The sequence below is a fragment of the Meles meles genome, chromosome 9, assembly GCF_922984935.1.
Source record: "Meles meles chromosome 9, mMelMel3.1 paternal haplotype, whole genome shotgun sequence".
Classification (NCBI taxonomy): domain Eukaryota; kingdom Metazoa; phylum Chordata; class Mammalia; order Carnivora; family Mustelidae; genus Meles; species Meles meles.
In genome coordinates, this window is record NC_060074.1 from 109,192,087 (window position 1) to 109,214,976 (window position 22,890).

Genomic DNA, 22,890 nt, shown 5'->3' on the forward strand with positions numbered 1-22,890 from the left:
ATATGGTCCAGCAATTCCACTTCTAGGAATATATCCAAAAGAGATGAAAACACTAATATTAAAAAAAAAAAAAGATATCGGCACCTCAACGTTAACAGGAGCATTATTTACAATTAGCCAAGACATGGAAACAACCTAAGGATACATTGGCAAATGAATGGATAAAGCGAGTGTTGAGAGGGGAAGGGGCTGGAGGAAGGTGGTCAGAAGCTACATACTTCTGGTTATCAGATAAATAAGTACGAGTGATGTGACTCACAGCAGGATGATGGCTGTGTGATATTATAGGAAAGTTAGAGAGTAAACTCTAAGAGTTTTCATCACATTAATATTTTTTTTCCTTTTCTTTTTATTGTATATCTGTGAGATGATGGCTATTAACTAAACCTGTTGTGGGAATCATTTCACAATATAAGTAAATCAAATCACTATTCTGTATACTTTAAACTTATACAATGATGCATATCAATTATTTCTCAATAAAACTAGAAAAAAGTGGAAATTCTGATTTTCCCTACGAAGGACCATTGCTTGAGCTACTCACAATTTAACAAAAAAGCTGAAAGTCAGCTAAGAGCAGAAATGCAACAAAGGAGGAATGGAGAGGAGAAGTAGATCATGATAAACTTGGCCTATAACATGTTTTTTCCAAAGGCTGACAATGAGCTAACATCTTCTTTTCAGAGTGCTAGTTTGAGATCCAAATCTCCGGAAAATGGGGGGAAAAAAAAGACATGTGTTGTCTGCTTTCATGTTCCTATTTCCAGAGAAATCTACTGTCTCTTCAAAGTTTCTATTCAGCAAGGTTAAATTACCTTGCGAGAAAATCAGCTACATGACAGGTGAATTGGTGTTTATCAGCTGGTGTACACATTGCTCTTTGGAAGTGAGTCTGTAAAGCACTGTGGAGCCAATAATGGTGAGGACATCCTAGAACCTTTTAGCACTCGCTTGGTCCTCATGGGACTAGTACAGGCTCAGTCTGTTCTCTGGACAATTAGATGTAAAGAATAGTGGGAACCAGACCTACAGTCTGCAAATAGCTTTTGAGACCAACAATTGGACCCTCACAGGCACAAAATAACATCAAGGAAGAAATATGCCCAGTGTGTATCACCTGCTCTCTCCTTGTGATACTTGTCCCTCAGGTAATTTCTGATAGGCTGGATGTACAGGCTTTCTTAACTATATAGATTGAGAGTTCACTGTCCCGTGGCCTCTCGGAGGGGCTTTAGTATATGAATTAAAAGCATTGAGGTAGAAGGACGCATCAGCTCCTTCCACAGTATGGGTAGGCATGATGAATGGATGACAAAGATGCGGTTCATATATACAATGGAATATTACTCAGCTGTCAGAAAGAATGAATACCCTCCATCTGCATGGACATGGATGGAACTGGAGGGGATTATGCTAACTGCAATAAATCGAGGAGAGAAAGGCAATTATCATATGGTTTCACTCATAGGTGGAGCGTAAGGAATAGAGCAGAGGACCACAGGGGAAGGAGGGAAAGTGGAAGAGGAGAAATCATAGAGGGAGACAAACAATGAGAGACTCTGGATTCCAGGAAACAAACTGAGGGCTGCAGAGGGGAGGAGATTGGGGATGGGGTAATCAGGTGATGGGCATTAAGGAGGGCATGTGTTGTGATGAGCACCGGATGTTATATGCAACTAATGAATCATTGAACCCTGCATCAAAAATTAATGATGTACTATATGTTGACTAATTGAACATAACAATAAATAAAATAAAATTTGTTTCAAGAGAAAAAGAAGAGCATTAAAGTCCGGTCTAGTTGGGGCACCTGTGTGGCTCAGTCCACTTAACTTAGGACACTTAGACAGTCCTAAGTGTCTGCCATCAGCTTAGGACCTTGGGGTCTTGGGATTGAGCCCCATCTCCTTGCCCCAGCTCGTGCTCTGTCTCTGTCAAATAAATAATTAAATCTTTAAATAAAAAATAAAATGAAGTCAGTAGTGGAAGAAACTCTCATATGTAATATTGTTTCAATCCCCCCTTCAACTAATTATCTTTCATTGAGAAAATATCTTACAACTCCTATCTTTGGTTCGTCCACAGAAAGTGATGAATATGAAATTCTCTCAAGATGATGTTATGTGCACATTTCTATGTGAGCACAATCCCTTAAGGCATTCCATGAAAAGATAGCAGGGTTCCCTAATGAAACAAGTTAGAGAAACAAATGTGAATGCTTCCTTCATTCATGAGACCTTTCTGGGCCTTACCTGTGATTCCTGAAGAGCCGTCTTTCTTAGAGTTTGCAGTGCATGACAGAGACAACAGTAAAGCAAGATGAGTTTTTGAAGGAAGATAAAGCAAGATAGGAGAACAGGTTGTGCTGGAGAGGGAAAAGGACTTGGCACGATCCCCTACTAAAGCCACTGCGTGCACATAAAGGCACTGAAGAGCTCAACAGTCTTTCCATCTTGGTTTGCACCCATGATTTTATCCTGGACACAGCGGTCAGTACCTTCCTAGTTCTGGGCCTGGCCCTTACTACAATGTCCCTTCACTATGGCTCCTGTAATAGACCAGGCCCTCCTGGCAACCCCCATACTCAGTTCTCTATTTTACTGAGGAGGAAGTTCAGAAAGCTTCTTATTCCTTTTTCAGAAATCAGAATAGGGCAAAGGCATTGCTTCTCTTTGCTTTCATGGAGTGTAAAAAGTCTGATTTTGGTAAGCGGATATTTCCATTTTCTCCAGTTGTGCACCATATAGTCAAGCTGCCATCCATGTTGGTGTTCTAGTTCTCAGCACAGAGATGGGAATATAAATAGATGACAGTGTTGTCAACAGTTGCTTTATTACCCCTGTACTTAATGTACTTAATATACTTAATGCAGCAGAAGTCACACAAAAAGCAGAAGGAGGAATTTGGTGTCATATGTGTGTGTGTGTGTGTGTGTGTGTGTACATATCCTCATATTTAAGTAGATATTTATCTGTACATGCATAGTGTCCTCAAGAACAATTAGGGGTCTGGATCATCCAAGTCCATGGACAAAAAGCCATGTTTTCATTAGCTGTAGGTTGATATACCTGATTTTCACATTATTAGTTGATCCCATTTTATTTTCTATAAAATGTGACCCAGATTAATAATTGTCAAAAGGAAGTTTATAGCTTAATTGTATGCATAAGGTTCCTATTGGTATAGGAAAAGTTTTGAGCAACTTAACTCAGAAACGTCTTTCGAATTAATGATGGTTTGTTGTTACAGCAGACCAGTGGTGGTTTGAGGGCCCTTCCACTTCGACTTTAACATACCTCTTGACATTCAGTGAACTCTCTTTGCACTTGAGTTACTGATGGGATTGTTTTCATGCAGTAGATAACAGAATACACCATTTCATTAAACTAGGAGAAGGATGTGGAAATGGGATATAGAATTAATCACCTAATAGGAGAAGTGGAGGTAGAGATCCAGAGGTCATGGCCGTGTTGTCCTACATTTATGAGAAACCAGCTCTTCCTGCCTAGGGCTGGGTACTGGTTGCTAAAGGCACTGCACTGGTGCCTCCAATGGGAGAGGCATTTAATGGAGGACATTAGCTTTAATCTTTGTAAGTTATTCACTAACTTCTGCTGTCAAGTGTCCGTATCATCCTTTACTGGGAATAAGCAAGAATGCATGTGATGGGTTAGTGCATTTGGAGACTTCATAGCTGATGAGATTCTCATGCAAATAACTTTAATATGGGTAAATTAATACTAAAGAGGCCAATATTAGGACTTCACATAGGATTCCATTTCCTGAATTGGCCACACAGTAACCACGTTTCAAGAGGATGACTGGCAGTTAAGTAGAAAGTAGGAGCAAAATGACCATTGACCATTGACTGCGAAGGTGTGACAAAGGTTGTGTTGGGGCTCCGATGGGAGTGAGGAAGCATTCATGCCTCATGCTGGAAGGCATTCCTACTGACAGAAACCAAGGAGGAAACAAATATTCTTCAGTGATACAGTCACACAGCCTGGAAAGAGAACACTTCATTCCTAAGAGAAGGGAACAGGACATGAGTGCGTGATTGTAACTAGAAGGGCTCCACCTGAGAGTCCCACTCAACCTGTGGTCAAGGTCAAGTGCGAGTGACCGTTTTTCTCTATGGTTGCCCTGAATCCTTGAGTTATTCCTCTCTGGAGGCTAGAAAGACAAAGGAAGCAGAGTGGACAGTGGCATGGATTAGTTTTCCTCTTTTGCCAACTATCAGGATCAAGAGATGGGGAGGGGGGCCGTTCTTATACAGTGATCAAGTTCATGGTGGTCTTCTAGCCCGATTAAATAACTGCTCCTATGAAATTAAAATAGATATATAGCATCTGCACTTATAATGATATAATTATGTCATGGACACCATACTACAAACAAGAGCAGAATAAAAAAGGATCCAGCAGTTTAATTTTCCTTTTTACATCCCTAAAATCTAGCACTTAGGCAATATAGTCAATGGTACTGTGACGGCGATGTGTGGTGACAGACGGCAACTGCACTTGTGGAGATTATGGCATAACACATGAACTAGTCAGATCGCTTTGTTGTACACCTAAAACTAATGTGACACTGCATGTCAATTATACTCAAATTTTAAAAAAATGATAAAAAAACTAAATGCTAAAGAAAAAAAAAAAAAGAATTCCTGTCAGTCAATAGTGTCCAGTGACTAACACCGATCTCTCTCATTTCCTTCTCTCTAAGTGCCTCTCTGAAATCCATTTCAGCAGATACCCCTGCATAGCAGTTTGGAACACTGAAGCCTGAGTGGGTTTATCAATTTTAGATTTAACTCTGTGGTTTGCATGTTAATTACCCTCTGCTTTATTAAATACAAAAAATGTATTTCTAATTAGCTCTGAGCTGCTAGTCCTTCCTTAGTTTTATTTTGTACTTTTTTTCCCTGGGAAAAATCTTTGAATGTCATTCAGAAAATTTAAGTATTATTGACAAATGCCTTCCATGGGGCTTGAGGGTATTAATAAGTCACTGCTTCAGAATATACTCTCACGGAAAGTTATTTTTACACAGAATTAATGATTGGAATCCCTTTCTCTCTGAGTGAGTGTATTGTGTGTTTCTGTGAGAGTCTATTATGTGCACTGTCCATTTGCATGTAGTATTTAATGTAAGATTCACAGCTGCCTTAGAGATTATATTTTCATTCTTCTTCTGATGAGAAAACAAGAGTCAGAAAAGCTGTGCTCCTTTGCTCATTCATTCACTTAGTGAGTTCAACAACTTACTAATAACCCTGCAAGCAATGTTAAAGTGCTATTTGTATAATTCACTGATTTTGAGATATCTACCGCGCACAGGTTTGGTTTGGGTTACTGAATACCATTTCAACTGTCCCTTTAAGAAATACTCTGTTCCATGCACTAAGTATTTCAGTTTAAAATAAGATACAGTCTATATCCCCAAAGGAATTACAGTCCTAGTACCTTGCTGTGGACGACAGAGTGAATCCACAGGGTGGTTAGGAATAGCACTCAAAGCTCATCTCTTTTCTCTCTCACTCTAATGCTTCTTTTAAAAAACACTCTTAGGCAGCATGGTATTTGGCAGAGCACCAGACTTGAAATAGGTCTCCCTGAGAATTCCTGATATTCCCTGTCAAGTTTGCAGAGGCAGAATTTGGTTGTTGCACCTGTTAGTTATTGCTCGAGACTGTAGTTAAGCAAATTAATGACATCTTCCCTCTGGCACCTGGTTGCTTGCAATCTTGCTGCCAGTCAAAGTCGTCAGTGGGATTGGCTCAATGTAATGTATTTGCTGAAGCCAAATAAGTTGCTCTGTCTAAGCCAGACCCTTCCATTTTCTATTGATAAGTGCCAGTGTCTGTCCCATCTTAGACTCCTAGTTTGTGCCTACTTTACTTAGCTGCCTAGTAAAGGGTACGAAGAGCATCAGCATCTTCATTATGACCAATAATTCTTCCATTCATAGGCCAAAATGTTGTTTACTGTCAAGGAATGAAAATCTTAGTGGAAGTTGCTGAATACTGACTCTGCAACTCTCATTTTCTTAAGTATTCTCCTCTAGGCTCCCCCTGGAGAGCCCTGTTCTATGTGGTTGTTTTTTTCCTATAAGCACACAGGAACTGAACTTCTGTGATCCTTACACTTCTTAACTACAGGGGAAGAAAGATTAACTAGTGCCCTGTGTTCTTATGTAGGGACAAAATCAATGAACAGCTTTGTCAAGAACAATATGCATAATGTTTTATAATAATGATGATGATGATGATGCCATTTATCCAACAGTATGACAACAGTAAAAGGTCTGTGCCCATATTCGTCTGTGCTTGATGTGGGGTGAGAACAGAACAAACTATTCTGAGAAATAGTATACATAATAATGCTCAAAATTAACCTCTCTGATGCCCATGGTCTACTGGTGAGGTGGGAAACCCAATATGGGCTGGCTACACAATTATAAGATGTAGTGCAATTTCAGAAAGTTTAAATGTACTTGTGCCATGGTGGGGGTGACTCCATTACTGAGGAAGCTGCCTCAAACTTCCCCAAAATACATGCAGTGAGCTTAAACATGCAGAGGCTCACCTAGGCTGTGTCTGGTGTGGAGCAACCCCTCAAAACTGGTAGCTATTATTGTACTAGGGACAATATTTGGTTTCAGAAACCTGGCATACATAGGATATAATGGGAATTAAATCAGAGAGTCAATGGACTTTCATCAGAGTCTCTATAATCCAGTCTCAACTTGATAATTTCTTGATTTACGATTTATGATCCAATTTAAACTCTCCAAAATTAAGTTGTCTCATCTTTAAAATGAAGATAATACAGATTTTCTACCTCACAAGGATGTTCTGTTTAAACGAGTTGATGGATGGTCTTGGTAGTCATTTTCTGACTCCCAGCATCAAGAAAATTACTCATCTGGTTTCTATCACCAGAGCTTAGTCCTGCACCTTCTAGAACTTCGTGAACATAGAATCATGTGGTATGGGTATGTGCTCTTCATGGCTGGCTTCTTTAGCTCAACACATGGTTCGCTGTAGATGCTGTTGGTTATTTTTTAAGTACTGAGTAGTAATCCAATCTACTAACGTTCTGAGTTCAATTTACTAGTTTTCTAACTTCTTGGGATGGAAATGTAGATTTTGTTTTAACTTCACTTCTTCCTTTTTTGTGTAAAAAAGCATTTAAAGCCATACATTTTCTTCTAAGGACTGTTCTGGCTGTGTTCCAGAAATGTTGATATAATGTTTTTACCATTATTCAATTCAAACTATTTTCTAGATTCCATTTTGATTTCTTCTTTGACATATGGGTCATTTAGAAGTGTGTTGACTAACTTCCAAACAATTGAGGGTTTCCTAAGTAATTTATTATTATGAATTCTGAACTTAATTGGTCAGAAAACAAAGTATGCTTCTTTATGGTTTAGAATAGGGTCTTTCTTAATGAATATTCCATGTGTGCTTGAAAACAATCTATCTAATCTGTAGTTGTTCAGTGTTCTATGAACATTGATTAGGTTGGTTTCACTGTTTGAATATTCTGTATCCTCACTGGCTTTTCCCTCAACTTGTTCCATTAGTTACTGAGGGAAGATATTAAAAGTCAACTGTAATTGTCACTACTTTGTCTCTCCCCCACCCTTTTTGCTTCTGTCAGGTTTTGCTTCTTATATTTCAAATCTCTGCTCAAAAGTGCAGACATTTTTATTTTTTTCTGTATTTTTTTTATTTGTTTATTTTCAGCGTAACAGTGTTCATTGATTTGGCACCAAACCCAGTGCTCCATGCAGTACGTGCCCTCCTTATTACCCACTACCTGGTTCCCCAACCTCCCACCCCTCCCCCGCCCCTTCAAAACCCTCTGGTTGTTTTTCAGAGTCCATAGTCTCTCATGGTTCATCTCCCCTTCCAGTTTCCCTCAACTCCCTCTCCTCTCCATCTCCCCATGTCCTCCATGTTATTTGTTATGCTCCACAAATAAGTGAGACCATATGATACTTGACTCTCTCTGCTTGACTTATTTCACTCAGCATAATTTCTTCCAGTCCCGTCCATGTTGCTACAAAAGTTGGGTATTCATCCTTTCTGATGGAAGCGTAATACTCCATTGTGTATATGGACCACATCTTCCTTATCCATTCATCCGTTGAAGGGCATCTTGGTTCTTTCCACAGTTTGGCGACCGTGGCCATTGCTGCAATAAACATTGGGGTACAGATGGCCCTTCTTTTCACTACATCTGTATCTTTGGGGTAAATACCCAGCAATGCAATTGCAGGGTCATAGGGAAGCTCTATTCTTAATTTCTTCAGGAATCTCCACACTGTTCTCCAAAGTGGCTGCACTAACTTGCATTCCCACCAACAGTGTAAGAGGGTTCCCCTTTCTCCACATCCTTTCCAACACACATTGTTTCTTGTCTTGCTAATTTTGGCCATTCTAACTGGTGTCAGGTGGTATCTCAATGTTGTTTTAATTTGAATCTCCCTGATGGCTAGTGATGATGAACATTTTTTCATTTGTCTGATAGCCATTTGTATGTCTTCATTGGAGAAGTGTCTGTTCATATATTCTGCCCATTTTTTTTGAGATGATTATCTGTTTTGTGTGTGTTGAGTTTGAGGAGTTCTTTATAGATCCTGGATATCAACCTTTTGTCTGTACTGTCATTTGCAAATATCTTCTCCCATTCCATGGGTTGCCTTTTTGTTTTGTTGACTGTTTCCTTTGCTGTGCAGAAATTTTGATCTTGATGAAGTCCCAAATGTTCATTTTTGCTTTTGTTTCCTTGGCCTTTGGAGACATATCTTGAAAGAAGTTGCTGTGGCTGATATCGAAGAGGTTACTGCCTATGTTCTCCTCTAGGATTCTGATGGATTCCTGTCTCACATTGAGGTCTTTTATCCATTTCGAGTTTATCTTTGTGTACGGTGTAAGAGAATGGTCGAGTTTCATTCTTCTACATATCGCTGTCCAGTTTTCCCAGCACCATTTATTGACGAGACTGTCTTTTTTCCATTGTATATTTTTTCCTGTTTTGTCGAAGATTATTTGACCATAGAGTTCAGAGTCCATATCTGGGATCTCCACTCTGTTCCACTGGTCTATGTGTCTGTTTTTATGCCAGTACCACACTGTCTTGGTGATCACAGCTTTTTAGTAAAGCTTGAAATCGGGGTAACGTGATGCCGCCAGTTTTGTTTTTGTTTTTCAACATTTCCGTAGCAATTCGGGGTCTCTTCTGATTCCATACAAATTTTAGGATTATTTGCTCCAGCTCTTTGAAAAATGCTGGTGGAATTTTGATCAGAATGTCATTAAAAGTATAGATTGCTCTAGGCAGTATAAACATTTTAACAATGTTTATTCTTCCAATCCAAGAGCATGGAACGGTCAAATCCAGAATACATCAGCTGTCTCTACACCTTAAAGAACTGGAGAATCAACAACAAATCAAACCAACTACACATACAAGAAGGAAAATAATCAAGATTAGAGCAGAGATCAATGAGGTAGAAACCAGAGATACAGTAGAACGTATCAATGAAACTAGAAGCTGGTTTTTTGAAAGAATCAATAAGATCAATAAACCATTGGCCGCACTAATCCAAAAGAAAAGAGAGAAAGCCCAAATTAACAAAATTATGAATGAAAAGGGAGAGATCACAACTAACACCAAGGAAATAGAAACAATCATCAGAAATTATTACCAACAGTTATATGCCAATAAGCTAAGCAACCTAGATGAAATGGATGCATTCCTGGAAAACTACAAACTCCCAAAATTGAACCGGGAAGAAATTGACAACCTGAATAGACCGATATCTAGTAACGAGATTGAAGCAGTGATCAAAAACCTCCCAAAAAACAAGAGCCCAGGACCTGACGGATTCCCTGGGGAATTCTACCAAACTTTCAAAGAAGAAATAACCCCAATTCTCCTGAAGCCATTCCAAAAAATTGAAGCAGAAGGAAAACTTCCAGACTCTTTTTTTGAAGCCAACATTACCCTGATCCCCAAACCAGGGAAAGACCCTAACAAAAAGGAGAATTTCAGACCAATATCACTGATGAATATGGATGCAAAGATTCTCAACAAGATCCTAGCAAACAGGATCCAGCAGCACATTAAAAAGAGTATCCACCATGACCAGGTGGGATTCATCCCTGGGTTGCAAGGTTGGTTCAACATTCGCAAATCAATCAATGTGATAGAACACATCAATAAGAGAAGAGAGAAGAACCACATGGTCCTCTCAATTGATGCAGAAAAAGCATTTGACAAAATCCAGCATCCATTCCTGATGAAAACGCTTCAAAGTATAGGGATAGAGGGAACATTCCTCAACTTCATAAAATCTATCTATGAAAGACCCACAGCAAATATCATCTTCAATGGGAAAAAGCTTGCAGCCTTCCCGTTGAGATCAGGAACATGACAAGGATGCCCACTCTCACCACTCTTGTTCAACATAGTATTAGAAGTTCTAGCAATGGCAATCAGACAACAAAGAGAAATAAAAGGTATCCAAATTGGCAAGGAAGAAGTCAAACTCTCTCTCTTCACAGATGACATGATTCTTTATATGGAAAACCCCAAAGACTCCACCCCCAAACTACTAGAACTCATACAGCAATTCAGTAATGTGGCAGGATCCAAAGTCAATGTACAGAAATCAGTGGCTTTCTTATACACTAACAATGAAAATACAGAAAGGGAAATTAGAGAATCAATTCCATTTACTATAGCACCAAGAACCATAAGATACCTGGGAATGAACCTAACCAAAGAGGTAAAGGACCTGTACTCGAGGAACTACAGAACACTCATGAAAGAAATTGAAGAAGATACAAAAAAGATGTATTTTTTTTTCATAATGAATTAGCCCTTTGTAATTTTAGAGTCTCTTGTTATCTTGCGATACATCCCCTTTGTTTGATATTAATACAAAAATTCCGGGTTTCATATGACTACTGTCTGCCTATAATACTTCCCCATCCTCTACTTTCAACCTGTCAGTGCCTTTATTATTAAAAAAAAAAGTATCATATCAAAAGTACAGAGATGGGCCTTCCTGTTTTGTCCAGCCTGACAATTTCTTACTTTTCATTAGACTTTTTGCTCATTTTCCTTTTAATGTAATTATTAGTTTGGTAAAAATTAAGTCTACTAACAATTCCTTTTTTCTTTTTCCTCTTTGTGATTTATTCCTTTGTTTTGCATTTTCTGCCTTATTTTGTGTTAAACTGAGCTTTTTGTTGCTGGTTTGTTGCTCTTATTTTTGTTATTTATTATTATTAATATTACTATTATTTGATATCTCATCCTTTCTCTTTTATTGGCTTTGTGGCTATACCTTTAAGGTTTATGTTTATGCATCTTTAACTTATCATGTTTACATCAAATTTCTTGTATACAATGTGGGGCCTTACACTAGTGTAATTCTGTTTACCCTATATCCCATTCTTCATAGTTTTATTGATATATGTTTGCTTTTATTTCATAATACTGTATCTCATAATACATTTTTATTTTTCCTTTAAACTGTGAATGAACTTTAGGATGTTTAGGAAAAGAAAGAATGCTAGTCCTTTATTTTTAGCCACATATTTACCTCTTTGAGTGCTCTTCATTCCTTCTTTCCTATAACTTGACAATTCTATCTTGAATCAATTTCTTTAGATTGTATGACTTATTTGGCAATATTAGCAGTGGGGATTGTAGAAATTATCTCACCTTTTGTTTAATGAAACTATGTTTATTTTTTCTTCAGAACTGAAAGCTATTTCTGTTGGGTATAGAATGCCAAGTTGATGGTGTCGTACTTTCAGCATTGGTTGTTCTCTACCATTTCTCATGGGAAGTTGGATGTCACCCTTATTGTTCAGTTATCTTTAGCAGTTGAGCTGGCTTTGGGTGGGTGGTAGCTTCAATGCATCAGTAGGGTTTTACATTATTCTTTGAGAAACCCCCTCCCCTAAATTCAGAATTTCCAGGAGAGTCAGATGCTATTTGGCGTATGTGAGAACTTGAGGATTTTCTTGGAGTAACATATGTGGGTTTGCAATGATGTTCTTTGAACTCAAGCATGGGAAGGAGACACAATAGTATCATAGACCTCACTGGAGCTCCTTTTCTCTCTGCAGACCTTTGCAGGAAACATGAATGCTGACAGCGTGATGCACCACAAGTTACTGCACTCAGTGAGAGCCCGCTTCGTTCGCTTTGTGCCCCTAGAATGGAATCCAAGTGGAAAGATTGGCATGAGGGTGGAGGTCTACGGATGCTCCTATAGTAAGTGTATGCATGTACCCTTGCGCTGGTGTGTTGTGAGCAGCTTTCCCTACATGGTACCAATTTGTCTACACTGAGATGGAAATCTCAATTGTTTTAAAGTCTTTCAAGTCCATAATAGCTTCTGCACATTTGAAAATGTAAAAAACTCCTCGGTCTAGGAATGAAGGAGCTTTGCAGTGATAACATGATAAGAGCTTAACAACACCACAAAGGTCAAGTTAAGAGCTCTTGGAGTTTGGGGGCCCCTGGGTGGCTCAGTGGGTTAAAGCCTCTGCCTTCGGCTCAGGTCATGATCCCAGGGTCCTGGGATCAAACCCCGCATCGGGCTATCTGCTTGGTGAGGAGCCTGCTTCCTCCTCTCTCTCTGCCTACCTCTCTGCCTGCTTGTGATCTCCGTCTGCCAAATAAATAAATAAAATCTTTAAAAAAAAAAAAAAGAGCTCTTGGAGTTTGAATATCATTTGTCCTTGAAGTAGAATAGTAATTTGAGCTCCATTTTCCCAGAAGTGGAGTGAGGTATTATAAATTCACCCTTCCTTCAGAACAATGAGGGAACAAAGTTTCTCCCTCTTCATTTGTTCTAGAAGTGGAGGAAAAGGAACATTTTAACCCAGTGTAACCCAGGTAATGCTTCTTTCCTGGAATTATGCTAGCCATCCTTTCATTTGTGAGTTGTCGGTACATGCGGAAGTGGTGCTCCATATTGCAAATAAGAAAGGTTATAAATGTGGGTAGAGCTGGCAATCACTCAAGATTAAAGTAACAATTATGCAAGAAATGTAATCATTTTGTAATTCTCTCCTATACGTTGTCATCATTATAAATTATTTTTCATTTATTTATTTATTTTTATTAACATATAATATATTATTTGCCCCAGGGTTACAGGTCTGTGTATAATCAGATTTACACATTTCACAACACTCACTGTAGCACATAACCTCCCCAATGTCTGTAACCCAGTCACCCAACCCTACACACACAGCAACCCTCAGTTTGTTTCATGAGATTAAGAATCTCTTATGATTTGTCTCCCACTCAATTCCATCTTGTTTAATTTTTTTCCTTCTCCACCCCCACGGCCCCCTGTCCTGCCTCTCAAATGCCTCATATCAAAGAGATCATATGATAATTGTCTTTGTCTGATTGACTTATTTTGCTTAGAATAGTACCCTCTAATTCCATCCAATGATGGAATTGCAAATGACAGGATTTGGGATTTTTGATGGCTACATAGCATTCCATTACATATATATAACACTTCTTCTTTATCGATTAATCTGTTGATGGACATCCGTTTTTTTACCCATAGTTTAGCTATTATGGACATTGCAAATGACAGGATTTGGGATTTTTGATGGCTGCATAGTATTCCATTACATATATATAACATGGCTTCTTTATCCGTTCATCTGTTGATGGACATCCATTTTTTTCCCCATAGTTTAGCTATCGTGGACATTGCTACTATAAACATTTGGGTGCACATGTCCCTTTGGATCACTACATTTGTATCTGTAGGGTAAATACCTAGTAGTGAGATTGCTGAGTCATAAGGTAGCTCTATTTTCAACTCTTTGAGAAATCTCCATACTTTTTCCAGAGTGGCTGCACTAGCTTGCAATTCCCATCAAATATGTAGGAGGAGGGTTCCCCTTTCTCCACATCCTCTCCAACACCTGTCCTTTCCTAACTTGTTAATTTTAGTGATTCTGACTGGTTTGAGGTGATATCTCACTGTGGATTTGATTTGTATTTCCCTGATGCCGAGTGATGTTGAACAGTTTTTCATGTGTCTATTGGCCATTTGGAAGTCGTCTTTGCAGAAATGTCTGTTCATGTCTTCTGCCCATTTCTTGATCAGATTATCTGTACTTTGGGTGTTGAGTTTGATAAATTCTTTATAGATTTTGGACACTAGCTCTTTATCTGGTATGTAATTTGCAAATATCTTCTCCCATTCTGTCAGTTGTCTTTTGTTTTTGTTGACTGTTTCCTTTGCTGTGGAAAATCTTTTGATCTTGATGAAGTCCCAATAGTTCATTTTTGCCCTTGCTTCCCTTGCCATTGGTGATGTTTCTAGGAAGAAGTTACTCTGGCTGAGGTCGAAGAGGTTGCTGCCTGTGTTTTCCTTAAGAATTTTGGTGGATTCTGGGGTTCCTGGGTGGCTCAGTGGGCTAAAGCCTCTACCTTCTGCTCAGGTCATGATCCCGGAGTCCTGGGATCAAGCCCTGCATTCAGGCCCTCTGCTTGGCAGGAAGTCTGCTTCCTCCTCTCTCTCTCTCTCTCTCTGCCTGCCTCTCTGCCTATTTGTGATCTCTGTCTGTCAAATAAATAAATAAAATCTTTAAAAAAAAAGGATTTTGGTGGATTCCTGTCTCACATTGTGGTCTTTCATCCATTTGGGTCTACTTTTGTGTGTGATACAAGGCAATGGTCCACTTTCATTCTTATGCATTTGGTTGTCCAATTTTCCCAACACCATTTTTTTTTTATTTGTTTATTTACAGCATAACAGTGTTCATTGTTTTGGCATCACACCCAGTGCTCCATGCAGTACGTGCCCTCCTCATTACCCACCACCTGGTCCCTCAACCTCCCAACCCCCCCACTCCCCCGCCGCCCCTTCATAACCCTCTAGTTGTTTTTCAGAGTCCATAGTCTCTCATGGTTCATCTCCCCTTCCAGTTTCCCTCAACTCCCTCTCCTCTTCATCTCCCCATGTCCTTGATGTTATTTGTTATGATCCACAAATAAGTGAGACCATATGATACTTGACTCTCTCTGCTTGACTTATTTCGCTCAGCATAATTTCTTCCAGTCCCGTCCATGTTGCTACAAAAGTTGGGTATTCGTCCTTTCTGATGGAGGCATAATACTCCATTGTGTATATGGACCACATCTTCCTTATCCATTCATCCGTTGAAGGGCATCTTGGTTCTTTCCACAGTTTGGCGACCGTAGCCATTGCTGCAATAAACATTGGGGTACAAATGGCCCTTCTTTTCACTACATCTGTATCTTTGGGGTAAATACCCAGCAGTGCAATTGCAGGGTCATAGGGAAGCTCTATTTTTAATTTCTTCAGGAATCTCCACACTGTTCTCCAAAGTGGCTGCACTAACTTGCATTCCCACCAACAGTGTAAGAGGGTTCCTCTTTCTCCACATCCTCTCCAACACACGTTGTTTCCTGTCTTGCTAATTTTGGCTATTCTAACTGGTGTCAGGTGGTATCTCAATGTGGTTTTAATTTGAATCTCCCTGATGGCTAGTGATGATGAACATTTTTTCATGTGTCTGATAGCCATTTGTATGTCTTCGTTGGAGAAGTTTCTGTTCATATCTTCTGCCCATTTTTTGATATGATTATCTGTTTTGTGTGTGTTGAGTTTGAGAAGTTCTTTATAGATCCTGGATATCAACCTTTTGTCTGTACTGTCATTTGCAAATATCTTCTCCCATTCCGTGGGTTGCCTCTTTGTTTTGTTGACCGTTTCCTTTGCTGTGCAGAAGCTTTTGATCTTGATGAAGTCCCAAAAGTTCATTTTTGCTTTTGTTTCCTTGGCCTTTGGAGACATATCTTGAAAAAAGTTGCTGTGGCTGATATCGAAGAGGTTACTGCCTATGTTCTCCTCTAGGATTCTGATAGATTCCTGTCTCACATTGAGGTCTTTTATCCATTTCGAGTTTATCTTTGCCCAACACCATTTTTTGAAGAGACTGTCTTTTTGCCATTGGACATTATTTACTGCTTTGTTGAAGATTTGTGGACTATAAAGTTGAGGATCCATTTCTAGACTCTTAATCTGTTCAATCTTTTAAAGATTTATTTATTTATTTATTTATTTATTTATTTATTTATTTATTTGACAGAGAGAGATCACAAGTAGACAGAGAGGCAGGCAGAGAGAGAGAGAGAAAGGGAAGCAGGCTCCCCGCTTAGCAGAGAGCCCGATGTGGGACTCGATCCCAGTACCCTGAGATCATGACCTGAGCCGAAGGCAGCAGCTTAACCCACTGAGCCACCCAGGCACCCCTTAATCTGTTCAATCTTAATTGAACTATGTGTCTGTTTTTGTGCCAGTACCATAATGTCTTGATGATAACAGCTTTGTAATAGAGCTTGAAGTATGGAATTGTGATGCTGCCAACTTTGGTTTTCTATTTAAACATTCCTCTGGCTATTTGGGGGCTTTTCTGGTTCCATATACATTTTAGAACTATTTGTACCATTTCTTTGAAAAAAAAAATGATGGTATTTTGATAGGATTGCGTTAAAAGTATAAATTGCTTTAGGTAGCATAGACATTTCCACAATATGTGTCCTTCCAATCCATGAGCATGGAGCATTTTTCCATTTCCTTGTGGCTTCCTCAATTTCTTTCATGAGTACTTTATAGTTTTCTGAGTATAGATTCTTTGCCTCTTTGGTTAGGTTTACTCCTACATATCTTATGGCTTTGGGTGCACTTGTAAATGGGATTGACTCCTTAATTTCTCTTTCTCTGTCTTGCTGTTGGTATATAGAAATGCAAGTGATTTCTGTGCATTGCTTTTATTATATCCTGATACTTTACTGAATTCCTGTATGAGTTATAGCAGTTTTGAAGTGGAGTCTTTTGGGTTTTCCATATAAAGTATGATATTATGTGCAAAGAGTGAGAGTTTGACTTCTTCTTTAATGATTCGGATACATTTTATTTCTTTTTGAAGTCTGATTGCTGAGGCTAGGACTTCTGGTATTATGTTGAATACAGTGGTGATAGTGGACAGACCTGCCATGTTCCTAACCTTAGAGGAAAAGCTCTCAGTTTTTCCCCATTGAGAATGATATTTGTGGTGGCTTTTTCATAGATGGCTTTGATGATATTGAGGTATGTACCCTCTATCCCTACACTTTGAAGAGTTTTGATCAAGAAAGGATGTTGTACTTTGTCAAATGCTTTTTCAGCATCTATTGAGAGTATCATATGGTTCTTGTTCTTTCTTTTATTAATGTATCACATTGATTGGTTTGTGGATGTTGAACCAACCTTGCAGCCCAGGAATAAATCCCACTGGGTTGTGGTCAATAATCTGTTTAATGTACTGTTGGATCCTATTGACTAGTATTTTGGTGAAAATTTTTGCATCTGTGTTCATCAAGGATATTGGTCTGTAATTCTCCTTTTTGATGGGGTCTTTGTCTGGTTTTGGGATTAAGGTAATGCTGGCCTCATAAAATGAGTTTTGAAGCTTTCCTTCCATTTCTATTTTTTGGAACATTTTCAAAAGAATAGGAATTAATTCTTCTTTAAATGTTTGGAAGAATTCCCCCTGGGAAGCCATCTGGCCCTGGGCTTTTGTTTGTTTGGAGATTTTTGATGACTGTTTCAATCTCCTTACTGACTATGGAAATGTTCAGGTTTTCTGTTTCCTCCTGGTTCTGTTTTGGTAGTTTATATGTCTCTAGAAATGCACCCATTTCTTCCAGATTGTCAAATTTGCTGGATATAGTTACCCATAATATGTTCTTACAATTGTTTGTAATTCTTTGGTGTTGGTTGTGATCTCTCCTCTGTCATTCATGATTTTATTAATTTGGGTCCTTTCTCTTTTCTTTTTGATATGTTTGGCCAGGAGTTTATCAATCTTATTAATTCTTTCAAAGACTCAGCTCCTAGTTTTGTTGATTTGTTCTACTATTCTTTTGGTTTTTATTTCATTGATTTCTGTTCTGATCTTTATTATTCCTCTTCTCCTGCTGGGTTTATGTTTTCTTTGCTGAACTTTCTCCAGCTCCTTTAGGTGTAGGGTTAGGTTGTGTACTTGAGATCTTTCTTGTTTCTTGAGAAAGGCTTGTATTGCTATATACTTTCCTCTCAGGACTGCCTTTGCTGTGTCCCAAAGATTTTGAACTGTTGTATTTTCATTTTCATTTGTTTCCATGAACTTTTTTTCAATTCTGCTTTAATTTCCTGGTTGACCCTTTCACTCTTTAGTAAAATGCTCTTTAGCCTCCATGTATTTGGGTTCTTTCCAACTTTCTTCTTGTGGTTGAGTTCTAGTTTCAAAGCATTGTGGTCTAAAATATGCAGGGAATGATCCCAATCTTTTGGTACTGGTTGAGACCTGATTTGTGACCCAGGATGTGAACCATTCTGGAGAATGTTCCATGGACACTAAAGAAGAATTTGTATTCTCTTGCTTTGTGATGGACTGTTCTGAATATATATGTGATGTGCATCTGTCCAGTGTGCCATTTAAAGCCTTTATTTTATTTCCTTGTTGCTCTTTTGCTTAGATGATCTGTCCATTTCAGTGATGGGGGGGTGTTAAAGTTCCCTACTATTATTGTATTATCATTGATATGTTTCTTTGATTTTGTTATTAATTGGTTTATGTAATTGGCTGCTCCCATTTAGGAGCATAGATATTTAAAATTGTTAGATCTTCTTGTTAAACAGACCATTTAAGTATGATATAGTGTCCTTCCTCATCTCTTATTATGGTCTTTGGCTGTACATCTAATTTATATGATATAAGGATTGCCACCCTATCTTTCTTTTGAAGTTCATTAGCATGATAAATTGTTTTCCACTCTGTCACTTTATTTTATTTTATTTTTTAAATTTAATTTTATTTTTATAGTTACCAAGATTCACTGTTTATACACCACACCCAGTGCTCTACACAATATGTGCCCTCCTTAATACCCACCACCAGGCTCTCACAAAACCCTCGGTTTGTTTCTCAGAGTTCACAGTCTCTCTTGCTTTCTTTCAATTTCCCCCAATTCACTTTTCCTTTCCTTCTCCTAATGTCCTCCATGACAGTCCTTATGCTCCAAAAGTAAGTGAAACCATATGACAATTGACTCTCTCTACCTCACTTATTTTGCTCTGCATAATCTCCTCCAGTCCCATCCTGATATCTGAGATCTCCAAAGAATTCCTCAAACTCAACACTGAAACAACAGATAATCATGTCAAACAGTGGACAGAAGACATGAACAGATACTTCTCCAAAGAAGACATATAAATGACTAACAGACACATGAAAAAATGTTCATTATTATTAGCCATCAGGGAGATTCAAAACCACATTGAGACACCACCTTACACTAGTTAGAATGGCCACAATTAACAAGACAGCAAACAATAAGTGTTGGAGTGATGTGAAGAAACGGGAGCCCTCTTACACTGGTGGTGGGATGCAAGTTAGTGCAGCCACTTTGGAAAACAGTGTGGAGATGCCTTAAGAAATTAAAAATACAGCTACCCTCTGACCCTACAATTGCATTACTGGGTAATTACCCCAAAGATACAGTTGTAGTGCAAAGAAGGGCCATGTATATCCCAATGTTCATAGCAGCAATGGCCATAATCACCAAACTGTGGAAAGAGCCAAGATGCCCCTCAACAGATGAATTGATAAAGAAGATATGGTCCATATATACAATGGAATATTATGCCTTCATCAGAAAGGATAACATCCCCTCACTTTAAATCTGGAGGTGTCTTTGGGTCTAAAATGAGTTTCTTGTAGATAACATATCCATGGGTCTTCTTTTTTTATCCATTCTGATGTCCTGTGTCTTTTGATTGGGCATTTAGCCCATTTATACTCAGTGTAACTACTGAAAGATATGAATTTTGTGCCATTTTATTGTCTGTCAGGTGACTTACTGTATATTGTCTCTGTTCCTTTCTGGTCGGTTAATTTTAGGCTCTCTCTTTACTTAGAGGACTCCTTTCAATATTTCCTGTATGGCTGGTTTGGTTTTTGCAAATTCTTTTAATTTTTGTTTGTCCTCGAAGCTTTTTATCTCTCCTTCTATTTTCAATGTCTCTAGCTGGATATAGTTTTCTTGGCTGTATATTCTTCTTGTTTAGTTCTCTGAACTAAATATACTCTGAATATACCATGTCAGTCCATTCTGGCCTGCCAGGTCTCTATGGAATGGTCTGCTGACAATCTAATATTTATGCCATTGTATGTTACAGACCTTTTGTCCCAAGCTACCTTCAGGATTCTCTTCATCACTGAGACTTTAAGTTTTACTATTGGATCATGGTTTTAGTATAGTTTTACTATTAGATATTTTAATTGATTTTGAGCAGGGTTATCTGTGCCTCCTGGAGCTTCATACTTATTCCCATTGCCAAATTAGGAAAATCCTCTGCTATAACTTGCTCCAATATACTTTTTCCCCCCTCTCTCTTTATTCTTCTTCTGGGATCCCAATTATTCTAATATTGTTTCATCTAATGGTATTACTTATCTTTCGAATTCTCCCCTCATGGTCCAGTAGTTATTTATCTCTCTTTTGCACAGCTTCTTTATTCTCCACCATTTGGTCTTCTATATCACTAATTCTCTCTTCTGGCTCATTTATCCTAGCAGTAAGAGACTCCATTTTTTATTGCACCTCATTAATAATTCTTTTTAATTTCAATTTAGTTATATTTTAGTTTTTTTTTTTTATTTTTCAAGGAAGGGATTCTGTTTCTCTAGAAAGGGATTCTCTAACATCCTCCATGCTTTTTTGGAGCCCAGTTAATACCTTGATATTCATTTCTCTGAGCTCTAGTTCTTACATATTACTAATGTCCATATTGATCAGGTCCCTAGCTGTCGGTACCGCATCTTATTCTCTTTCTTTTCTTTTCTTTTCTTTTTTTTTGTGGTGAGTTTTCTGTCTTGTCATTTTATCTAGATAAGAACAGATGAATGAGAGAACAATATACTAAAAAGGTAGCAACGACCCCAGAAAGATATACACTAACCAAATCAGAAAAGACCTAAAACCATGGGAAAAGGAGAAAGAAAGAAAGAGAGAAAGATGTATATAGGTAAATAGACTGGTGAATAGAACAGAGCCACAAACTTGATTTTGGTTGTATTTTTGTCTGTTAGAAGAAACTACCTCCCAAAATTTTAAAGAAAGAAAAAATTATATATATACAAAAATAAGGGTAAACACGATGAAGGGATGGAATATAACTGTAAAGATGAAAATTTAAAAAGATTCTTGAAAATGAATTGCTAAGATAAGAAGTTGGTTGAAAAAAAGAAAAGAAAAAAAAAGAGGAAAGAATGTGATCGGGCTGGAGTCTGGATCAAAGCCATGTGTTAGCTTTAGGGTATAGTTTTGGAAGAAATTGTATCCCAAAATTTTAAAGAAAAAAAAAACCCTATATGTATACAAAAAAATAAGGTTAACTACATTGAAGGGATAAAATATGACTATAACATAGAAAAAAACATTTTAAAAAGGTAGTGATAAAATAGTTTTAAAAAGTTAAAAGAGGAAAGAGGGAAAATTAAAAAAAATAGAATAAGAAAAAATAAAATTAAAAAATTTAACTTTGAGGAAAAAACAAAAAAAGAACAACAACAAAAAATTTAACTTTGAAAGACTAAAGGATCATGGGAAGAAAGCCATGAATTCTACGCACTGCTTTCCTCTAGCTCTAGAGTTCCACAGTAAGATCAAGTAAACTTGATCTTGGCTGGATGTTCTTGCTGATCTTACAAGATCAAGTAAACTTGATCTTGGCTGGATGTTCTTGCTGATCTTTTGGGGGAGGGGCCTGTTGCAGTGATTCTCAAATGTTTTTCTGGGAGGTGGAATTGCGCCACCCTTGCCAGGGGCCAGGTTAATACTCTGTTTGGTTTTGGTCTCTCGAGCTTTTGTTCCCTGAATGCTTTCTGTACAGCTTTGGAGGAGGAGAATGAAGATGGCCGCCTCTCAATCTGTGGCCCCATAGGAGCCGAGAGCTCAGAGCCCCTCTCCTCAGTGTGCTCTCAGAGAAAAGAAGTCCATCACTCCAATTTTCTGGTCTCTCCAGTTGCTCACCTAGCTTGTGATGGAGAGTTTCTATCTCTGACCCATGCCCCTATTTGGAATCACCAAACCTAGCTGATTCTTAGAGCACACTGCCGTGCCGCTCCTCCCTGAGGAGGAAGGTGAGTATCCCCAGATCTGCTGCTTTTTGGGTCCCTGCCCAAAAAGCTGTGGTCCGACTGTGCCTCGGATCATGGTTTAAGGTAACCCTGAACTGAGAGCCTACTGCTTGGCTCTATCTCTGCATCTGACTTCCCTGCTCTGATACCTGGGAGCTCTGCCACACTCAGACACCCCCAGTGTTTATGTGACCCTGGGGGTCCTGAGACCATAGTGTCTCAGCAAGGGCTCTAATCCCCGCTTAGCCTCTGGAGTGACATCCCTCAGTGGGGCAGACTTCTAAAAGTTCCGATTTTGTGTTCCTCGGCTCTTCCACTTGCTGGGAGCCAGTCTCTCCCCCTGAAGTCTATCTTCCTGAATGTTGCCTCAGATTCATTTCTCCATGTGTCCTATTTTCTAGAAAGTGGTCAATTTTCTGTCCTAGAATTGCTGCTCTTCTTCTCTTCTCTCTCCTGTTGAGTTTGCAGCTCTTCAGAATGGTTTGATAACTATCTAGCTGAACTTCTGGGACCTGATGATATTTAGATCTCCTACTCCTTCACCATCTTGCTCCTCTCCTCCATAAATTATTTTTCTATCTTAGCAGTTACACCTCCTGCTTATATGCCAAAACCCAGTGACTTCTAAAGAA

The 22,890-nt window shown here is 38.6% G+C and overlaps 1 protein-coding gene across 1 annotated transcript in view; it reads left to right on the forward strand.

The window, feature by feature from the left end:
• Positions 1 to 22,890, forward strand: part of CNTNAP5 (contactin associated protein family member 5) — an 848,385-nt gene that overhangs the window by 334,246 nt on the left and 491,249 nt on the right. Inside the window, exon 4 of the mRNA XM_046019554.1 lies at positions 12,158 to 12,305. Within this exon, the coding sequence (XP_045875510.1) occupies positions 12,158 to 12,305 (148 nt within the window). The remainder of the gene's footprint in view (positions 1 to 12,157; positions 12,306 to 22,890) is intronic.